Source organism: Microcaecilia unicolor, chromosome 5 (assembly GCF_901765095.1).
Source record: "Microcaecilia unicolor chromosome 5, aMicUni1.1, whole genome shotgun sequence".
Lineage (NCBI taxonomy): Eukaryota > Metazoa > Chordata > Amphibia > Gymnophiona > Siphonopidae > Microcaecilia > Microcaecilia unicolor.
In genome coordinates, this window is record NC_044035.1 from 180748521 (window position 1) to 180771920 (window position 23400).

The window sequence follows — 23400 nt, forward strand, 5'->3', positions numbered from 1 at the left end:
GGATACAGAATCTCAAAAAAGTATAAATGCATGAAAGTTTTTAGCACTCCACCACTGTGATATTGCTTGAATTTTTGACAGCAAAAGTAAAGTGGTACATATAAAATAACACCTCAAATTATCCATTTTCTAACCACACCAGTCAGAAGGCATGACAACAACTCTGAAAACTATTCCGGTGTAGCCTGTTTGCTTTTCCATTCAGAGAGGATCTCTGAAATATCTGCTCCGATGAGTTAGTTATGTGGCATTGCAATGACTTAGCAAAGAGCTGAGTCTGCCCCCCTTCAACCTCAATTCATGTCCTCTAGTTCTACCACCTTCCTGTCTTCGAAAAAGGTTAATTTGCGGATTAATACCTTTCAAATAGTTGAATGTTAGTATCACATCACCTGTTTCTCCTTTCCTCTAAGGTATACATGTACAGGTCAACAAGTCTCTCCTCATTCGGTTTGCATTTTTGTAGCTTTCCTTTGCACCGCTTCCAGTCCTTTTACATCTTTAGCAAGATACAGCCTCCAAAGTGGGTCCTCACCAACTACTTGTAGAGGGGCATCAACACCTCCTTTCTTCTGCTGGTTATGCCCCTGCCCCTCTCTACGCAGCCTAGCATCCTTCTGGCCAGGCCGTCGCCTTGTCATTGTTTCTTCACCTTTAGATCCTCAGACACCAACACCCCAAGGTCTCTCTCCCGAGTCGAGCTTACTAATCTCTCCCCTCCTATTCGGTATCCCTCTTTTGGGTTTCTGCACCCCAAGTGCATCACTCTACACTTCTTGGAATTAAATTTTAACTGCCAGACCCTCGACCATTCTTCTAAGGTTAGGAGATCCCTTCTCATCATTTCTACTCCCTCCAGGGTATCCACTCTATTGGCTATTTTCGTGTCATCCGCAAAAAGGCAAGCCTTTCTTCCAACCCTTCAGCAATATGTCCCACAAATATAGTAAACAGAATAGGCCCCAGCACCGACCCCTGAGGAACTCCACTGCTCACCTTTCTTTCCTCCGAGCGGATTTCATTTACCACCACCCTCTGCAACCTGTTGGTCAACCAGTTTCTTATCCAGTTCACTATTTTCGGTCCTAAGTTCAACCCTTTCAGCTTATTCACAAGTCTTCTGTGGGGGACCGTACCAAAGGCTTTGCTGAAGTCCAAGTAGATTGCATCTAGCGCACGTCCTTCATCCAGCGACTCCATTATTTTTCCTACCACTGACATGAGACTTAGCGGTCTGTATTTTCCCAATTCTTCTCGTCTCCACTTTTGTGAAGAGGGACCACATCCGCTCGTCACCAATCCGGCGGAACCTCTCCCGTCTCTAAAGATCTATTAAATAAATTAAGAGGCCCCACCAGGACCTCCCTGGGCTCCCTCAGTATCCTGGGATGAATCTGTCACATCTGTGGCCATGACCACCCTCAGACTTACCTTATTTCTGGGGGTCAGCTTCTAAGCTGGCTTCTGCCTATCCTTTCTGGAGTAGTTTTCCTTCTGTGTGCTGGCTGCTTCCAGCATGGCTCTAATTACTCCACTCTACTGCACCTGGGGGTGCTGCCTGAGTTAGCTCTACCTCTGTCTCCAGCCTGGCACTGTTTGCTCCTCTGTGCTGCACCTAGGTATTCTAAGTCTCTCTATGTTCTGTGTGCGCTCTGCCTGCTCCTTGGTTTGTGCTCCTCTCACCCGCTGGTGGCCAGAGCCAGTGGCTGCCATAGTTTGTCTTGCTGTTCCTACCCATTCCAGACTTTAGCCCAGTCCGGTCCTTCCAAGCTGCCGGACTTGTCTCTCTTGTTTGTGCCTGGACAGCCTCCATAGTTGCTTACTGATGGCTGCAGCTGCTCCTCAGGTGTTGAAGGGCTTTATTAATCACTTAGAGACTGCAGCCTTTGCATCGTCTAAGGTCCCTGGTATGTTAGAGTGCTCTGTGCACTGCTACCTTATCCAGTTTAGTGTGAGTCTCTAGCTTGTTACTAGTAACTTGGGCATAGCTTTTCTTGTTGGCTTGTGTACAGCTTTACTAGTTCCCCTGTGTGTTGTGTGAGTTCCTAGCATGTGACTAGTTAGCTTGGGCATATATTTCTTGTTAGCTTGTGTACAGCTTTACTAGTTTTCTTGTGTTTAGCTTTCTGGTTTTCCCGTGTGTGTTTTCCTTTGCTTCTGGAGCTTCAGCCCTAGTCCTGTCCGCTGCCAGTACTCCTTGCTACTGGAGCTTCAGCCATAGTCTTGCTACTTGACCTGACCATTGCCTGAATCTGACTACTCTCTGCCGGAACCCGGACATTCCCTGCCTGTCTGCCTTGCTTTCGCCTAGGTGCCTGGGGTCACTTCTGTATCCTGATTCCTCTCCACATAGCCATTCTCATTATCTCTCAGTCTAGCAATTCCATTCCTATCTCTTCTCCTTTCTCCAATATATCTGAAAAAGATCGTCACCTCTCTTACATCTTCAACCATTTTTTCTTCCGTTCGCACTTTCGCTAGCCGTATTTCCCTCTTCACTTCTTTGAGTTTAATCCGATAATCTTTTCCGTGATCCTTTCATTGCGTTCTTTTGTATTTCTTGAACAAAGCCTCTTTTGCTCTTATTTTTTCAACTACTTGTTTGAAGAACCATATAGGCTTCCTGCTTCTCTTGTTTTTGTTTACTTTCCTCACAAAAAGATCAGTCGCCATATTTAGAGCAGCCTTTAGATTGGAGCACTGTTTTTCCACATCTCCTATACCTTCCCACGCCAACAGCTGCTGCTTCAGGTACTCCCTCATTTTATCAAAATCAGCACGTCTGAAATCCAGTACTTTGATAGGTACGGACGGGGAGAGGGACCTTGGGGTGATAGTATCTGAGGAGTGAAGAAACAGTGTAACAAGGCGGTGGCCATAGCTAGAAGGTTGCTGGGCTGTATAGAGAGAGGTGTGACCAGCAGAAGGAAGGGGGTGTTGATGCCCCTATACAAGTCATTGGTGAGGCCCCACCTGGAGTATTGTGTTCAGTTTTGGAGGCAGTATCTTGCTAAGGATGTAAAAAGAATTGAAGCGGTGCAAAGAAAATCTACGAGAATGGTATGGGATTTGCGTTACAAGACGTATGAGGAGAGACTTGCTGTTATGACCTGGTAAATGTGAGCCCTTGTGCCCCGACTGAGCACGGCGAAGATGAAGTGGCACCGCACTCGATCAGGCAGCCAGACAACCCCTAGCTTCACCTGGGGAGCGACCACCGTTCCCTGGGAGTTAAGCCCCCAGGTGCAGGCGGCCACCAGGACTTCTGGAACCGGCGGGGTTGCACAACCGCTGACCAGGCTGGCAGGCAGGCAGACACAGTCCAGGAGCAAAGAGTCAGTGAAGCAGCAAAACAGAGAGCAATCCGAAAGTCTGGGCAGGTAGCAACACAACGCGTGGTCAGTAAACAATCCAAGGTCAGGAACACAGGAAAACACTGGAACAGATGAAGACCACAACCTCTAAGCGAATAGAAGCCGAAGCATGGAAGGACTGGAAACAGGGCTTTAAATAGAGCAAGAATTAGGCTCAACCATGAGCAGCTGTTCCAAGATGGCTGCCCCCATCAGCAAAGGTGCCTACATCCAAATATGGGCTTCCTTCCTGACCTCGTTACTCCAAGATGGCTGCCCCCTCCTGAGCTAGCCAAGATGGCTGCTGTCCATGATCCAACCCGGATGACGGCTGCTAGGTTAGGAAACAGAAACCAACCCATCCTGGAGAAGTGTAGCAGAGCGTAACACTTGCTGACCTGAACATGTATACCCTGGAGGAAAGGAAAAACAGGGGTGATATGATACAGACGTTCAAATATTTGAAAGGTATTAATCCGCAAACAAACCTTTTCCGGAGATGGGAAGGCGGTAGAACTAGAGGACACGAAATGAGATTGAAGGGGGGCAGACTCAAGAAAAATGTTAGGAAGTATTTTTTCACGGAGAGAGTGGTGGATGCTTGGAATGCCCTCCCGCGGGAGGTGGTGGAGATGAAAACGGTAACGGAATTCAAACATGTGTGGGATAAACATAAAGGAATCCTGTTCAGAAGGAATGGATCCACTGGTGGTGGGAGGTGGGACTGGTGGTTGGGAGGCGGGGCTAGTGCTGGGCAGACTTCTATGGTCTGTGCCCTGAAAATGGCAGATACAAATCAAGGTAAGGTATACACAAAAAGTAGCACATTGTTACGTCTGTGCTCACCTCACTCTCCGGTGGCCAGAACCGGTGGCTGCTATGGACTATCACCCGTTCCAGACTTTGGCCTAGTCCGGTCCGGATCTTCCAGGCTGCCAGATTTGTCTGTCTTGTTTGACCCTGCACAGCTCCCATAGCGGCCTGGTGATTGCTGCAGCTGAGTCTCAGTTGCTGCTGGGTTTATTAGCCATTTGGAATCTCTCTGTCTTTGCATCATCTAAGGCCCTGAGGTTTGTTGGGGTGCTGTTTGCACTTCTGCTCAGTTTAGTTCTTGCCCGTTTCTAGTTATTCTATGTTTAGTTTAGGGTTTGCTTGTTTCTTAGTCTTGTTCCTTGTTTATAGTTCTTTGTGTAGTGCTTATGTTTCTGTGTTGTCTGTCTTCAGTGGCTGTTTGCAGCTTTTAGCTCTTTCCCTTGTTTGTCAGTGTTTGTTTCCTGTTTGAGTGGCTGCTTGCAGCTTCCAGTTTCTGTCCCCTAGCTTGTCCATTCCCTGCCTTGTGTTGTGTTGTCTATCCGTGAGTCCTAGCCCAATTTCCTGCCTTGCTGCCCATGTTCATTCCTTTTCCCTCTGACCCTCAGTCCCTGTTCAGCCTAGTTGGGATCCTGTTCCTGTCCTATCAGTCCTGCCGGCTGCCAGCAGCAGCCAGGGGCTCAACTCCTGGTGAAAGGTGGCCATGTGCAGGTGAAGCCTAACTGTTTGTCAGAGTTCTGCCTTGTCTCTGGTGTGGGGTGGTTTTGCCTGCCACTGCCACTCCTCGGCAGTGGTCCAAGGGCTCACAAACCTAGTTTCCAGCTTTGAAAACGTGACACACATATGAGTTTATCTTGTTGGGCAGACTGGATGTACCGTGCAGGTCTTTTTCTGCCGTCATCTACTATGTTAATATTAGGCGTATTTTCAAAGCACTTAGCCTTCCAAAGTTCCACAGGTTTCTATGGAACCTTAGAAGGCTAAGTGCTTTGAAAATATGCCTCTATGTTACTTTGAGTTTTGTGCGTCCGCACTCCGTCGCCTTCGCCCTTATTTCAAACCATACGTTGTGATGATCACTATTACATAGGTGGGCACCCACCCGGATATTAGAAACACTACCCCCATTCGTGAGCACTAGATCCAGCATTGACCCTTCCCTCGTGGGTTCCGTCACTATTTGTCTGAGCAAGGCACTTTTGACAGGCGTCCACAATTTCCCTACTTCTTTCCAATTCCGCAGATGGGACGTTCCAATCCATGTCAGACAAATTGAAATCTCCCAACAGTAGCACCTCCCCTTTCATACCAATCTTTTGAATATCTTCTATCAGATCCTTGTCTAACTTCTCCGTTTGCACAGGCGGTCTGTAGATAACCTCTGTGTTGATACAGGTTCCATCTTCTCTTTCCCGGATGATCCATAAAGCTTCTTTCTTTCCCCAGGTTTCCTGTATTTCAGCCGCTCTGATACTGTCTCTCACATACAGAGCCACTCCTCCACCTCTTCGGTCCTCTCTATCGCAACCCCTTACACTTCTTTATCCAGAATGTCTCACTGTATAGCTGCATAACCTGATCCTCTTATCTTCTTTTATCCCTTTGTAACACCAATTGTATTTCTTCTCTGTTACGGCGATGCCATAACAGATCTCTGTAAGCCACATTGAGCCTGCAAATAGGTGGGAAAATGTGGGATACAAGTGCAATAAATAAATAAAATCCTTCCTAAAAAGATTATAGCCTGGTACGGTCACATCCCATTCATGGGTATCGTTGAACCACGTCTCCGTAATAGCAACAATATCCAAGTTTTCTTCAAGCATCAGGGCTTGCAAGTCTTGAACCTTTTTACTTAGACTACGAGCATTTGTGCACATAGCTTTCCATGCGCTTAGTGAGTTTAGGTGGTTTACTATATTCACATGACCTTTCCCTCTGCCATCATATTTATTCTGGGGGTGACTTTACTTTCTGAAATCCCTTGTTTCCTTTGGTCACCCCCACCCTCTAGTTTAAATGTCTAGAAACATATTGTCTGAATTTCTCCCCAAGGATCCTTTTTCCCATCACAGAAAGATGTAGCCCATCATTACAGTACAGTCTGTTATTTTTCCATGCATTACCCCATGCTCCTATGTATCTAAAACCTTCTTCTTTACACCAAAACTCAAGCCACTTATTGAATTCCTCTGTTTTGCGTAGTCTTTCCTCTCCCCTCCCCCACATAGGAATTACTTCAGAAAAAGACACAGTCCAAACCAGAGATTTCAGTCCCTCCCCAAGCTTCTGGAACGTTCTCTATGCTGTAAACTTGCTATTGTTGGCCAGGTCATTTGTCCCCAGGTGAATTACATCAGCATTTGAAATTCACTCTCTTCTCAGATCACTTTCAGTATTTGGTCTGTATATCTTGTAGCTGAAGATCCTGGAAGACATTTCACTAGGTTGGAACCCCTGAACTGTGTTCCTAAGTTAATGCCTCTGACAATGGAGTCTCCGAGCAGTAAGAATTTTCCGCTTTTCACCATTCTGTCATTATTTGGGGGATGTTTCTTGGGTTGTGTTACTTTCATCGCCCCTGGTTCCTCCACAGTACTTCTTTTTTCACCATCATGATTTATTTATTTATTAGCATTTACTTACTGCCTTTTTGAAGGAGTTCACTCAAGGTGGTGTATAGTAAGAATAGATCAAATGAGCAATAGGCAATTAGAGCAGTAAAAATATTCAAAAACAATACGAAGTATGGCATGGTATACTAGCAATGTCAACACAATACATAATAGAACATTATAATTGGTAGTGAAGGGTAACATATAGATGGGTAAGGAAGTAGGAAGAATAAGAAAGTAAGGTGACCGATTTGAAGAAAGTTGCACATGGAGGAGTGGATAAACATGTCCCGCTGCAGTATGTGCAGCCCGAGTCACTCCTTGTGTATATGAGTGAGACATTTAGTTACTTCTTCCATTAAAGGCTTGGTTGAAGAGCCAAGCTTTCACCTGCTTCCTGAAGTAGAGATAGTCTTGTGTTATGCGGAGCCTTTCAGGCAATGCATTCCAAAGTGTGGGGGCTACTCTGGAGAAGGCTCGCTTGCGTGTATCACATCGTGTAATGTCTTTTGGAGAGGGTGTAATTAGTGAAAGTCCTTGGGAGGATGCAACGCTACAAAAGAATTTGACAGGGGCAAAGACTCGGTGGCCGAGTGTTTCTGTGTCACAGATCTTAGTCTACCAGAGCCTACTGTTACCCATATATTCCTCTTGATATTTCATTCTCTGAGGCAATGGTTGTGGTAAATTAGCTGGGAAATGAGTAATCCTGGATGCTTCTTTAATTGTAGCTAATTCCTTCTTGAGTTTGTTGATCTTTTCTTTCAAGACTGACATTTAGAGACAGATAGGACAAGCTCTAAGGTTCCAGATAGTTTGCTTTAGGATTAAAGCAGAACATGTATTGCACTGAATGAAGGTCATAATGATGTGATTCACAAGTGAGAAAAGGTGAAGTATGACAGGGAGTAACAAGAATTAGGATTGACCAACTAAGTGCAAAGATACTTGTCCCTTGATTGCTCTATATAAAGGGAGTTTACCTAGGGGTGGGTGGCTGGGACTAGGACACAGGTAACCTCAGTTACCAAACTAAGTCTGAAAATGCCCAGCGTAGCTCACAAGGTAAACTTAAGTTCAGTATCACCGAGGAGGAAACCGCCCGCCTTCTTTCCTCCTCGAAATGCACCACTTGTTCCTCTGATCCCATCCCCACCAACTTACTTAAAACCATCTCTCATACTGTCACCCCCCTCCATCTGTCATATCCTCAACCTCTCTCTCTCCACTGCAACTGTCCCTGACACCTTCAAGCACGCCGTAGTCACACCTCTCCTCAAAAAACCATCACTTGACCCTACCTGTCCCTCCAACTACCGCCCCATCTCCCTCCTACCCTTCCTCTCCAAAATACTTGAGCACGCCGTTCACAGCCGCTGCCTAGATTTTCTCTCCTCTCAGGCAATCCTCAATCGCTTCAATCCGGTTTCCGCCCTCTACACTCGACAGAAACAGCAGTGTCTAAAATCTGTAATGACCTGTTCCTTGCCAAATCCAGAGGCCACTACTCCATCCTCATCGATCTATCCGCCGCTTTTGACACTGTCAATCATGATTTACTTCTTGCAACACTGTCCTCATTTGGGTTCCAGGGCTCTGTCCTCTCCTGGTTCTCCTCCTATCTCTCCCACCGAACCTTCAGAGTACACTCTCATGGTTCTTCCTCCACCCCCATCCCGCTCTTTGTTGGAGTTCCCCAGGGATCTGTCCTTGGACCCCTTCTTTTCTTAATCTACACCTCTTCCCTGAGCTCAATGATCTCATCTCATGGTTTCCAGTATCATCTTTATGCTGATGACACCCAGCTGTATCTCTCCATGCCAGACATCACCGCGGAAACCCAGGCCAAGGTATCGGCCTGCTTATCCGACACAGCTACATGGATGTCCAACCGCCACCTGAAACTGAACATGGCCAAGACCGAGCTTATCGTCTTTCCACCTAAACCCACTTCACCTCATCCTCCCCGTCTCATCCACCCGCAACCTTGGAGTCATCTTCGACTCCTCCCTCTCCTTCTCTGCGCATATCCAGCAGACAGCAAAGACCTGTCTCTTCTTCCTCTTCAACATCAGCAAAATTTGCCCTTTCCTCTCTGAGCACACCACCCGAACTCTCATCCAAGCTCTCATTACCTCTCGCCTTGACTACTGCAACCTACTCCTCACTGGCCTCCCACTTAACCATCTATCCCCCCTTCAATCCATTCAGAACTCTGCTGCACATCTTATATTCTGCCTGAACCGTTATACTCATATCACCCCTCTCCTCAGGTCACTTCACTGGCTTCCGATCAGATACCGCATACAGTTCAAGCTTCTCCTTCTTACCTACAAATGCACTCAGTCTGCAGCCCCTCATTACCTCTCTACCCTCATCTCCCCTTACGTTCCCGCCCGAAACCTCCGCTCACAGGACAAATCCCTCCTCTCAGTACCCTTCTCCACCACCGCCAACTCCAGGCTCCGCCCATTCTGCCTCGCCTCACCCTATGCTTGGAATAAACTTCCTGAGCCCTTATGCCAAGCCCCCTCCCTACCCATCTTCAAATCCTTACTCAAAGCCCACCTCTTCAATGTTGCTTTCGGCACCTAACCTTTATACCTCTCAGGAAATCCTGACTGCCCCAATCTGACGACCCCTACTTGACTGTTTGTACATTTGTCCGTTAGATTGTAAGCTCTTTGAGCAAGGACTGTCCTTCTATGTTAAATTGTACAGCGCTGCGTAACCCTAGTAGCACTTTAGAAATGTCAAATAGTAGTAGTAGTAGTTTTTTTTTTCCTTTACCAAACAGATCTATACAAACTGCCCCTCCTCCAGAGCTATGAGTCACCAGATGCTATGTAACCAAATTGATTGAATTAAGTCTCTGGATTCAACACACAATTCTAAAGAATGCACCTTTAAAACAGACACCAGAGTCACCAAATTCTATGTACCCAGATTGAATGGGTAAGTCACAGGTTTAAAACACTTGGCACAGGTTAAAACACAGTTCCAATGAAAACATCTTTAAGACAATTCCAGCATAAAAAGATTACATCACTAGCCCAGATGTTCAAAACACAGTTCTATAAAAATCCCTTTAAAACAATACCAGCATAAAAATATAAAATCACAGTGAAATATAGACAATAGGATGGAAACAGATAAAGAACTTACAGCGATCAGAACGTCTGCAAGTGAAAGGGCAGGGTTTTTTTTTGTGTGTGTTAATAGGATAGAATAAAAAGGGGGTGAAATAGAATAAAGGAGTCAATAGTTTATCTGGAAGGTATTAAGAGAAATTAAGAAAGATATTAAGAGCAAGACAAAGGTAGTAAGCTCAGTTACCAATCAAACCAAGTCTGAAAATGCCTATAAGATCTCACAAGGTATAGACCTGGCAGTAACAAACAAGGGAGCATGGCATTTCAGAAGGTGCTGCCTTTTCGATGAAACATTTTTTTAATTTTATTATTTTTATTTTATTTGTTGCATTTGTACCCCACATTTTCCCACCTATCTGCAGGCTCAATGTGGCTTACATAGTACCGTCAGAGGCGTTTGCCTAGTCGGTTGATAACAGATACAAGGTTGTATAGTGATCGTATGAGGTACGAGTGGAGACTAGGAAGGGATGAAGATTGTGTGTTGTCCAGTACGATGATAGTCTTGCTATGTTGCTGGGTGAAGAGGTTTACATGGGGTCGTTATGAAGGCGTTGGTAAAGTTGATTCGATCATCTCTGGTGTGCCTCTTGGGCTTACATAATGAGAGGGATTCTTGGGAGGAGCGTAAATGGCTGTGCTGGGGGTTGGCAGCAGCTAAGTGCCTCATAGCACAGCGGACTCCCCAACATTGGGGGATTGGAAGTGCAAATTGGGTCAGTTAATACAAATGGAGCGCCTAACGGTATACCGCAGGGAGGGTTAAAACATTAAAACTAGGTTCCAATTGCACTGCACACGTTAAAAGATTCCAACTTTTTTTTTTTTTGCCAGAGCAAACCAATGGAAAACGCAAACATTTTTTTAAAAACCTTACCGGAAAATATTCAGCTGGTGGTGGTCAGTGTTTTTTTTTTTTTTTTAAACACTAACCACTGCTGGCAGAATTAGGCCCCAATATTCAGTGCCGGGACATGTCTGGATACCAGCACTGAACATGTGGGTTTGACTGGCCAAGAGCTTGCTGCCAAGGTTTATGCAGATCTTGGCTGATATTCAGTCAGGATCCACATAAGACACTATGCAGGTTCCGGCTGAATATTGGCCTGGACCCACGTTAAGGGTGTCAGTCAAGTGCCCCCTTCCCTTTGTTCAGCACCCCCCCCCCTCTTCCAACAGCACCTCCCCAGAGACAGTGAAAGCTCCTATCCCCTTCTGAAGAGCATTGGGCCCCTGTCAAGAAACCCCCCCACCCCATCCCCCTGTAGGCCTCCCCCCCCCCCCCCCCGGGCCTACCTTAATAATTCCTGATGAACTACGGTCCTAATGGTAGAAGTGATGCCCACTTGCTTCTCCCTGGGGCATACTTTATGACTGCTGCAATAGCTGCTTATGAGTTTGAAACTTGTGCTCATTCAAACATTTTCAAGTTTTCTTTACAGTGAGGGAGTAATTTTCAAAAAGTCGCCTAAAGTTGGGTGCTGGGATGCTGCCGGCTGAGCATGGATTGAGTGGAAGAATAGCTTAATGGTTAGTACAGCAGAATGAGATCCTGGGGAACTGGGTTCAATTTCCACTGCAGCTCCTTGTGACCCTGGTACAAAAACTTAGATTGTGAACCCATTAGGGGCAGAAAGAGTACCTGCATACAATGTGTACAGTGCTGCATACATCTAGTAGAACTACAGAAATAATAGTAGTAGTAGCAGTTAAACGCCAAATATTTCTATATTATGTGCCAAAAATGTCAACATTACACATAGTCTCTCTGTTGTATACCAACCTTTCCCCAGGTGCTGTTTCTCTCTCCCTCCCCCTACTCCTCCACCACCAGGTCCAGTATCTCTCTCTCCCTCCCCCTTCCCCCCACTATCAGGTCCAGTATCTCTCTCTCCCTTTCCTCCCCAACCCCCATCAACCAATAGAGGCAGAAGCAATGCCCAATCACTCCTGACACCAGAACCCTAGTGGTGGGTTCCAATCAAATAAGGCAAGGTTGGTTCAGGAACTGCCATTTTGAAAGACAGTGACCCAGAGGCTGGAACAACTGGGCATTAGCAGGGAGGGGGTTGAGAAGTCTGGACAGGGGTAGAGGATCCCAGGAGGGATCGAGAGTCTAGGAAGGGTTTGGGGAGATAGGGAAATGTTGAGCAGGGAGCCAGGCAAATTATGCAGGATTATGCAATTACACACACACCTGCATGAAAAACTATGAACAAAATCAAGGCTTCAAACTTGCAAAAATAGCCACTGAAGTATTTTCTTATATATACTGCAATATGTATTCAAAATGTATACTTATATAGCTTTATTTTTCAGTGAACATCAAACTATATGGGCCTTCTAGGAAAATAATATGAACTTTATACACACAGTGTATCTGGCCTTCCAAACTGGAACTTGACAGGGCAGAATATTCAAGTATTTCCGAGACTGGCGGTAATCCCAAAACTAAAAATGAAGAAATACAAAAGGATAAACAGATTAAAAATAGAAAGAAAATGAAACTGACTGTAGTACAAGAAAAGTTTGGACACTGAAATCAAGTGTGCACATTCAATGTGATCTAAAGAGTGCAAGAACACTGGGGCAGATGCATCAAAGTTTTGCTTCAGTGGACCCTTTTATTTAAACAGGTATTTAAACCCATTAGAAGTTATTTACACATTAAAATGAAAAATATACATAAATTTCCATTCAGAATAAGCATTACATAAATTACCTTGCCCATCCTAGTACATTCCCTCCCATTTCATAAAATCCATATCAGCTCCATCTTTAACTTCCTCTCTGAGCAATAGCAATTTGACCAACTTCAACCACTGGGAGAACAGCCAAGTTTTCAGTTTTCTCCTAAATTGAAAATTATCCCATTCCAGTCAGAGTCTCTAGGAGAAAATTCCAAACTTTAGGGCTTGCTTCCTTCAGAGTTCAATGCTCTGAGAGAATCTTAAGCATACTGCCTTACCTTCACCGAATTGTCCTGGCTAGATGTGGCCAAGATGTATTCATTGTCCGGGTGCCAGTCCAGTCCATGGATCTTGGAGAGGTGAGCAGCTATGTACTCCACTGCAGTGCTAGGTTTCTACAACAAAGACAGCGGTGCTAACAGCAACATTATATTTGTTAAACAACATATCTCCCAATGGGGCGAACATAAATCTCCCCTTGAAGACAAATTAAATAATAGAGTTGCACTGCATATATTTTTTCAACAGTGAGCAGCCCATGCTGCCTTGTGCCACTGTGGCAGACTGCTTTTTGCCTGTGGGAGACACTTGGAGGGCAATTTTATAAGGTACACCAAAATTTAGGTGCCAAGATGTAATCTCACCCATTTTAGAATACTAGCATAAGCTGACATTTACACATTAACATTTAGACATGCCCACGTCAATAGCAGGTGTAAATGTGCATGCCTAAATGTAGCACTCTAGCATGTAAATGCAAGTATTCTAAAACTTACATGCATAAATGTTTGACATGTCTATGCGCCACCTCCCCCCATTCACGTCCACTTGCATTTATATGCAGTGCCACTTGTACACTCATATTAAACACCACCACTGAGATCCCTTATATGATGTGTAGCCCCGCCCAGCGCATCCCCGGATGCACTGGGCGGGGCTGGGCGCTGCCATTTTGCGGCGTTGAAGGAAGAGGAGGGAGGCAGGCTGCGTCCCTCCTCCAACTAAGGTAGGGGGGAAGGGAGGGGGTTCGGGGTTATTTTTACCAGGGATTCGGCGGCAGACAACTCCGGGAGTTGGGGTGGGCTGGAGGTCCGCCCACCCCTGTCGCTCACTGGGAAGGAGGGAGGGAGGGGGTTGACCGGCGGCCACTGGACCACCAGGGAGTCTTTTTCTGGGGGTTTGGGGGGGGGGGGCTGGAGACCCACCGGATCTCCAGCCCTCCCTGAACCTGGGGGGTGGGGGGGTGGGATCGTCAGGGGGAGGGGGGACCGGAGGTCTGCCAGACCTCCAGTCCCCTGTCATTGGGGGGGTGTTTTGCGTCGTTGGGGGGAATGGGGGCCTGCCAGCTTGCACATGCATGCTGGACAGGGCTCACCATTCCTCCCCAATGATCTGCAAACCCTAACGCCAGCTCGGAGCTGGCGTAGGGTTTGTCGCGGCCAGCTACCCAATCTTTGGCGTGCTGGTCGCTGATCATTGGGGATGAATGCGTTAAGCCCCGTTTAGCATGCATTTGCATGCTACTTGCGGTAAGAGCCCTCGAGCAGGTTGTTTCACACGCTCGAGGGTTCTGATCATGGGGCGATGGCAAACACCAGCGCTAGTACGGTGCTAACAGCCTCTAGCACCGGTGTTTGCTTTAGGATCATCTGTCCCTGAGGATCTTGAAAACCCCAGTAGCTGCTGTTTGTGCTTCTGGACATGTTTCAGCAGCACTGCTCTAGAGCCTCTTTGTGGCAGACTACAGAATAATGTCACAGCAAAACATCTGTGAAGTAGGGGGAAACAGAAAGGCAGAAGGGAGAAAGAAAAGGAAGATGTGGGAAGACTTACTCGCTTGTCCCAAATCCGGACATCTCCATCATGGCTTGTTGCTAAGCAGTTTGTGTTTTTCTTGTTCCATTTTACCTGGGAGGCTCCAGCTACACAGCAGTGGGGAAGAGAGTAACAGATTTCTCCTGTTTATCAAAATCTGCCAGGATAAAAAAAAACAAACAAACAAACATTGCCCTATCCAACCTGATGCCCCATAAACCTGCACTTAGAGCACTGCAGCCACGGGCTTACAGCCCTTTGAACAGTTCATCAGCACAATTTGTAAACACCCAAAGGGAAAGTGATCCCTCCATTCCAAAAAGTCACTGCAAACCTTGAAATGAGTTTAGAAAGACTGGCAGGAATTAAAAACAGAAATATCTTGAAAGAGAAAGTATATTCTCTTCTGTATGGCAGCTAGCTAAGGCTGCAGCTTCCAATGAGTTGTGAGAATGAATTGGCTTTAAGTAGGCTGTTCAAACAAGGTGAGTCATTACCTTTAAGAGATATATTAGAGTGTTGCCTCATACAATATAGTCAATTTGCCCTCCTTTTTCTCACATATAAATTAAGATGGTATACCTTCTCTGGGAAAGAGATCTTCCCATTGTACTTAAGTTTTCAAACAGTGAGTAACTAAATCAAAAAATCCAAATCCGAGAAACTACTTCTCATGAGAAATGCAGGCTTCACAATATAAAACATGATAGAGAACTGCCATGATTATAGTTTTTAAGCTATGGAATATTATTTCAGGGAAAGATATCCTGGATACATCTATGAATATATTTGAGAACTGAATGCATGAATTCCTACAGGGCAAACAATATTATTATTATTACTACAGTGACTAGGATACCTATTTAAATTTTGGGTGCTAATCCAATTAAAATATTTTTCAGTTCATGGAGAAATTTTTTTCTATAGAAGACAAAGCTGGCCACAAGACATTTGCCAGCTTCTGTGCCAGCTAAGGAGCCGACACAGAAAATTGTGTGCCAGAGTTTGATGGTCTGCCTTTAATCTTGTAACAGCAAATCTTTATAACCACTTCTTGTTCATAGTATAAAACAAACATTTTAAACAAGTTTTGGCACTTATTAACAATTAACTCTGACAATAAAGCATATGTACTTTGTTCCAACAAAAGGAATGAGTTGTGTGGTGTGAGATTTAGAAACAGGCAGCAAGCCTCAAAAGTTAGAAATCATGCCACATAATACAATTAAGTTTTGCAATTTTTTTATTTAAATAAAACAAAAAAACCCACACAGATCTCTTAAGCTATATTTCAAACTAAAGCAAGCCGAAATAATAAGAAAAACCTGAAAGCCCCAATGGTTATTCAAGGAGGGTTTCAGGCTTTTCTTTTCACTCTGGCCTAACTTTTTTTTTAAGGAGGAATAAAAGCTTGTTTTAGTTTAACCAATCTCCTTGTAACTATTTTGAGTGTTTGTAAAGAGTGGAACTGGCCTGGTTCTTGTGCTGTAACTCAAAGCCTAGACATGCACCACTCCAAAACACAAATACTCACCCACAGCAGACAACGAGACAGTTGGTTTCCTTGTGTCTCTAAAATAAAGAACACATATAAAAATCATTCCTTATAAAACTCTCAAAAGTTTTACTACATATTTTGTAGTTCCAGGAGCAGCCAATAGCTGCTAATAAAACTGCTATCAATGAGAGACCACCAGTTTAATTGGCCATTAAGCCATCAGCACTGCTACAGCAGCCAAGATTTCTGCCTAAGTATTAGGGATGTAACACATGATGACATCACTAATGATATCATAATCCAGTTGATGCAGCACTTCTGTGATATGTCAATTGTCTGGTCCTTGAAAGCCTTGCACAGATTTTGCTAGTGTTCACCTAGCAGAGCAACTGCTTATGAAAAAACAAACAAACCCAGGAGGATAAAGTATGGCTCTTGCCTTCTGGATTAGCACATAAAGATCACTACAAGGAAACCATGGGAATGTTGACCACCATTATCCTCTTTGCTTCTTTCATCCTTACCAATTAAACAATTTGTTGAGTACTGGTCAATAATGAGATTGAAATCTCTGGTCCTATGCACCTGGCACATGTGCTTAAAGAGGAAGAAAAATGTACTGTGATGTGAAAAAGTCCCTCCTCCCATTCCCCCCCCCCCCCCCCCCAATTTCCTTTACTATTGAAACAGGCCTATTGCATGTATGTCACACTAAATGGTTTCTGATCTTTAAACAAAATGTAATATTAAACAAACAGAACCTGAGAAAATACATAACACAGCTTTTAAATCACTATTTCATTTGGAACACAGTTATCTAACATCATAAGAGTGAAGTAGTCACCCCTAGTCTCTACAAAAACACTATGCCATGATCAAAGGAAAAGTCCAAAAGAGACAAAGAAATGTTGTTGAAATATCAGTTTGGAAGGGTTACCAAGTCATTTTTAAAGCTCGGGGACTCAGTGCAAGCCATTATCTCCAAATCCAGAAGACTCAGAACAGTGGTAAGCCTTCCCAAGAGTGACCGGCCTGCCAAGATTACTCAAAAGCAAAGTGACAACTCATCCAAGAAGTCACTAAACATCCCAGAATATCATCCAAAACTGCAGGCCTCTCTTAGCCTCAGCCAAGGTCAGGACTCCACAATTAGAGACTGAGCAAAAAAGGGATTCATGGAAGAGTAGCAAGGTGGAAACCGCTGCTATCCATGAGTAACATCAGAGCTCAGCTCACATTTGCACAAATATACCTGGACACTCCCAAAACCTTTTGGGATGATGTTCTATAGACAGATGAGACAAAAATGGAACCTTCTGGACAACACAGGAACCATTATGTCTGCATATAGCAAATACAGCATTCCACAGGAAAAGCATTGTTAGCTATGGTCCCCAGATGTCAGCTTTGGATTTTCATCTGGTCCTGGAATCCTTTCTTTGGTCTCGGGTCCACTTCCAGGGGCAGTGGGTTTTATCACAAAAAAACAACACATGGGTGTGGCTTGGAAAATAGTATTTTATATAGAAATAGGCTTACAACACTTAGAGAAAAAAGGTATTGCAGTGCTGCTTTGTGAGGGAATGTGCAACTGTTCTGTCAGGGCTTGTGGGGGGGGGGGGGGGGGGTATCCTGTGTCTGAATGTGGAGATATCTAAAGGTGTGGGGGTATCTGAGTATATCTGCATTCTCTGTGTGTGAAATGTCTGTGTCTCTCCTGTCTCTCTTTGGGTTTAAATACCTACATTCTTTTTCCCCCAGCACCTTCCTGTGTATAATTTGGTCTGTTTGATCCGATATCTCCTGATTGCCAAAAAGGTGTGAATTCCTTTGAAGGCCCAGTTCTTGGAGACTAGTAGTCTGGGTTCTATTGTTCTTTCTGAGCACTGGTTCTAAGACATGTAAACTAAGCCTAAAAGAGTAGGAGACATTCTATCTACCTACCTGTACTGACATCACCAGGGATCAGATGGGGGGAGGGGGTCAGAGCTGCTTGCATTATCTCCCAGAGTCCTCAGGGTAGGCCCTGAATCCTTACGCTAACTCTAACGTTAGACTCTGAACAACACAAGGTAATACTCACAAGCATCATACCAACAGTCAAACATGCTGGTAGTAGTGTGATGGTGTGTGAATGCTTTGCTGCCTCAAGACCTGGAAAACTTGCCATTATTGAAGGAACCACAAATTCTGCACTGTACCAGAACATTCTTAAGGAGAATGTCCAATCATCTGTCCGTGAACTGAAGCTGAAGCGTAGTTTGGCTATGCAGCAAACCAATGATTCAAAACACAAAAGCAAGTCTACATCTGAACGTCTGAGGAGAAACAAAATAAAAGTTTTGGACTGGTCTAGTCAAAGTTCTGTCTTGAACCCAACAGCGATGCTGTGGCAGAACCTAAAATGAGCAGTTCATGCTCAAAAACCTACGAATGTGCCTGAATTAAAGCAGTTTTGCAAAGAATGAGATAAGATTCCTCTACAGCAATGTAGAAGACTAATATCAAATTATAGGAAGCATTTGTGCCCCAATGCTCAGAAGCAAACGCGGGCGCTTGAGGCCATTAGCACTGAAGTAGCGCCCGTATTAGTGAGTGCAGAATGCTCAGATGATCTAGTGTGGGAAACGAGTGTGTCAAAGATTAGCGTAAATAGCATGCTAATGTAGTCAAATGCATGTTAATGCGCTCATTTCCTATTCATTCCCAATGCTCAGAGAACAGCACACAAAATAAAGCCACCTTACCACTGTAAAAAATAAAGCCAGCTCAGAGTAGGTGTTGGGGGGTTTGAAGAGAGGATTCCTCGTGATTCTCTCTCTAAAATCTGCCGGTTTTTATATAGTTAGGAAATTGCACGGGTTTCCTTCTGCATCAAAAGCACCAGTAGTGAGAAACAAATGTATGTGAGTATAAGTAAACCCAAAAGTGAAAGCACATATTGGCACCTGCGTTTAAATATAAGCTTTCCAATAAAAATAAATTGAAAAGCTTATATTTAAAGGCGCAGAAAAAAGATTCAGGTTTTGTCTGGCGCACGCACACAGGAGCTAGGCTTACTGCAAAACTGTTCTGCACATGAGCCAAGCACATCCCCCTCCTTGCTTTCACTTTAACAGCACAAATATAATTTGTATACCATCTCCTTTGAGCATTGGCAAGCTAATATTCTGCACTGTTGGCTTACTTCAGCAGTTCAGAGCATAGTATTGCATATTGTTTAAAGATCAAAAACCATTCAGTGTGACATGTAATAACAGGGGAAATCAAAAGGGGGAAAAAAGCTTTTTTCACATCACTGTAGATACTTTTCACAAATTTTTCTACTAAAGTTAAGGAACAGCCTATATTTTTTTTCTGCTGAACAGATTTCATCTTTACTATGTTGTTTCTCATTGTACCTTGGGACCCTTCTCCATTTCCAGTCTAACAGGCAGATGCAGCAACCAAACGTAAAAAAATCAAAATCGTTAAAGTCCCTAACGATTTTTAAAAAACGAAGAATGCACCAAAAAAAAAAGTCACACATGCTCAGATCGGTATTCAAACGTACAATGTATCAAAGAATCACAATACACATCGGTAATCGGCCCCTAAATCATGCGCAGAGCAGCCAAGCGTTTTGCTGGCTGCTCTGCGCATGCTGCAAACGTAAAAACAAACAAAAAAAAAAGCCACAACACATACACGTGGCTACCCGGTCAGCAAAATCCAAAAACAAAGGATCGGGAGGGGGCAAGGGCGCTCATCAGGAGCGTCCTGTATGGACGGCCTTGCCCCCCCCCCCCCCGCTGCTCCCCACTTTCCGCCGCTCCCCCCCCCCCCCCCCGAAAAAGCAAAATGCTAGCTGGCTGCCCCGGTCCCCCTCCCTTCCTGTTCCTGTGTTCTGCAGAGCTAACTCCGCCTCCCGTCATTCTTTCGCACCGTGCCCCGCCCCCGCTGCCCCCCCTGAGGTCGACTACGCCGCTCCCCCCCTCCACCGAGACCCCCTCCCTATTAACGACCCGAGCAGCGCCTCTCACCTCTTTCAGAAGCGCTGCACGGGCAGGAAGATCTATTGTGTTGGTTGTAGAGTCTCCATGAAGTCTCTTCTTCCCTGGCCCAGGCCCCGCCTCCTTCTGACGTAGGTTACTTACGTCAGAAGGAGGCGGGGCCTAGGCCAGGGAAGAAGAGACGTCATGGAGACTCTACAACCAACACAATAGATCTTCCTGCCCGTGCAGCGCTTCAGAAAGAGGTGAGAGGCGCTGCTCGGGTCGTTAATAGGGAGGGGGGTCTCGGTGGAGGGGGGGAGCGGCGTAGTCGACCTCAGGGGGGCAGCGGGGGCGGGGCACGGTGCGAAAGAATGACGGGAGGCGGAGTTAGCTCTGCAGAACACAGGAACAGGAAGGGAGGGGGACCGGGGCAGCTAGCATTTTGCTTTTTCGGGGGGGGGGGGGGAGCGGCGGAAAGTGGGGAGCAGCGGGGGGGGGGGGGCAAGGCCGTCCATACAGGACGCTCCTGATGAGCGCCCTTGCCCCCTCCCGATCCTTTTTTTATTTTTTTTATTTGATGTGTTTTCTGACGTCCTTTGGACCAATCACAGTGCTTTTAGCTCTGCTAATGCGCTGGGATTGGCTCAAAGTTTGTTTATTTTTTCACTTAATGATTTTTCCTGGCACAGAGCTGTCCTAACGAGAGGTCCAGACCTCTCGTTAGATTTCCTGCCTTTTTCCTGCGTAAAGGCAATCGGAAAAGGTTAGTGCATGTCGTTTCAATGGGGTTTTCACACTAATTGCTCATCTCCATTCCGTTTTCGTTAGCTGCTGGCTTCCTCGGTAAAAGCCCTTTGATGCATGCAACGGATCAAATTTTCCTCGTTGGAGGGTCATTAAAGGCTCATTTAGCTTTAGTGCATCTGCATCTGTTAGACATCACTCCACCCTTCAGCTGCCTCTCTTCTATGTCCAACCTCCTGTCTCCGCTACAAGAGTTCCTCAGTCCCACCTCCAGGCAGGGCTGCCCAGAGACTGAGCCGGGCCTGGGACAAGGCCGCCCCCAGGGCCCCGCCGCCCCCCCCCCCAATCGCTACTCAGGCCACCGGCGCCACAGTCCCCAGTCTCCACCCGCCCACCCCCATCGACAGCCACCCTCCGTCTGCCACCGGGCCCCCCTGCATTCAAATCGGCAGCACTCACCTTCGTGTTAAAGTGCAACGGCAGATCACCTCCCTTCAGGCCTTCCCTCCCTGTGTCCCGCTCTCACGGAAACAGGAAGTTACATCAGACGAGGGTGGGACACAGGGAGGGAAGGCCCAAAGGGAGGCAATCTGCCGCTGCACTTTCACACGGAGGTGAGGCGCTGCCGATTTGAATGCAGGGGCCTGGTGGCGGGCGGGTGAGACCAGGGACTGCAGCACCGGGCCCCCCTTGGAGGCCCAGGCTCGGGGAATTTTGTCCCCCCTGCCCCCCCTCTCGGCGGCACTACCTCCAGGTGCCCTTTCTCAGGCTATGGTGCACCACCAAGCCCCAGCTGTCACCTCTTCTTTTCATTCACTGCTCTTTTCTCAGTCATACTTACTCATTTGCCTTCCTTAGCTGCTGCCAAATCTTTTCCCTAATTGGTTATAACTGTCTGCCTCTTTCTGACTCCAGCCAATGAAACCACCCCTGCCGCCTGCATCACATCCTGGTTCACGTTTCCTATAGCAGACTATCCCAAACACACCTAAACACACACACACACACAAGCACCCCAGAGAAATGTGATATAATTTTTACCTAATATTCCAGAAACACATTGGCCGGCTAGATATTAGCCAACCAAAAGTGCAGAAAAATAAAGTGGTACAGTCTAGGTATGCCAATAAGTATTAAGTTTCTCCTAAATTCAATCTTCTCGTCAAACTTTTAAGGACAAAGCCCATCGAGAGACATGAGTTCTACACCAGTCTCAGACTCCTCACATGACTGTCATCATGTGGAATGGAGGAGTGGCCTAGTGGTTAGAGCACCGGTCTTGCAATCCAGAGGTGGCCGGTTCAAATCCCACTGCTGCTCCTTGTGATCTTGGGCAAGTCACTTAACCCTCCATTGCCTTAGGTACAAACTTAGATTGTGAGCCCTCCTGGGACAGAGAAATATCCAGAGTACCTGAATGTAACCCATGTGAGCAAAATCTAAATAAATAAATAAAATAAATAATCATGGTCAAAAATATCAGTTGGAAAAATATCAGTTGACTAAAGAGCAGTAACGAAAAAAACAGCTCAGAAGTTGCATCCAGTCCCCAGTTCCCTAACCCCCATGCTCACCTAGTCTGCCAAGTTTATATCCTGATCTCAAGTGTCCATGATCTGAATAAAGTTCCACTGGTAAATGTCAGAGGTCAGAGGAAAGAGTGTAAGCCAGGGCAAAATTCAATTTGAGTTACACAGTTAAGAGAGATCACTCAAAGGAGAAAAAATAAAATGCAAGGATGCAAAGGTTAAACTATCACTGAGCACTATTAAATGAGACATGGCAAGGAAACTCAAAAGAACATGGGCTTGTGTTTCGCAAGCACTAAACTGCAAGAAGTTTCTTACTTGATATCCCAAATGTAAATGTAAGTGTCCACAGAGCTAGTCACCAGCAAGTCTGGCTCAAATACAGCCCAGTCCAAATCACTAGAAAAGTGGAAAGAAGAAAAATCAGACTTATTATACAAAGCACATAAACCAGATCCAAATTCCCTTAAACTCCTGCTGGCTTATTTTGGATACTTCTCTATCACAATCCTCAGGACATATTCAACCAGTCAGGTTTTCAGGATATATACACGGAATATGCATAAGGTAAGATTTTAATACAATGGAGATCGTGAATACAAATTATCTAATGCATATTCAGAAAATAAAAGAAGAGTTGATTTAGTGCAAAATAATTTATAAGGCACCCAGCTATACAGATTTCATATAGATTGTACAGAATTTAGGAGTAGGGAAGAAGGACACTTTGGTGGGGGAGGAGGGATTCACAACTTCAGGCAGTGCCACCTAAGTCAGTCTATCCCAGTGCTCTCTGGCTTTCACAGTGCAGCACCTGTCTCCCAACCATGCTTGTTGTGCACAGCCAAAATCCTCTTTAGAGGAAGGAAGATGAGGACAAGGATTCCCCTTTTCTTACCCCTTGGGCAGTACTGGCTGAATTCAGTGGGATAGGAAACAATGTTCTGTTGTAGATTGGGAACTAGTTAAAACATAGAAAACAGAGTAGGGTTAAATGAATAGTGAAAAGTGGAGTGCCATAGGGATCTGTACTGGGACTGATTTTTAATATATGTATAAATTATCTGGAAATGGGAATAATAAGTGATCAGATTTGCAGTAACACAAAACCATTCTAAGATGTTAAATCGCATGTGGACTGTGAATTGTAGAAGAAACTTATGAGAATGGAAGACAAGGCATCCAAATGACTGATGAAATTTAATATGGACAAGTGTGAA

The 23400-nt window shown here is 45.3% G+C and overlaps 1 protein-coding gene across 1 annotated transcript in view; it reads right to left on the reverse strand.

Annotated features, from left to right (window-relative positions):
* The window catches only part of WDR59 (WD repeat domain 59), a 355903-nt gene that overhangs the window by 236118 nt on the left and 96385 nt on the right, over positions 1–23400 (reverse strand). The window contains exons 5-9 of the mRNA XM_030203634.1: positions 22499–22579; positions 15970–16007; positions 14454–14542; positions 12899–13015; positions 12304–12381 (exon numbers count right to left, since the gene is read on the reverse strand). Of these exons, the coding sequence (XP_030059494.1) occupies positions 12304–12381; positions 12899–13015; positions 14454–14542; positions 15970–16007; positions 22499–22579 (403 nt within the window). The remainder of the gene's footprint in view (positions 1–12303; positions 12382–12898; positions 13016–14453; positions 14543–15969; positions 16008–22498; positions 22580–23400) is intronic.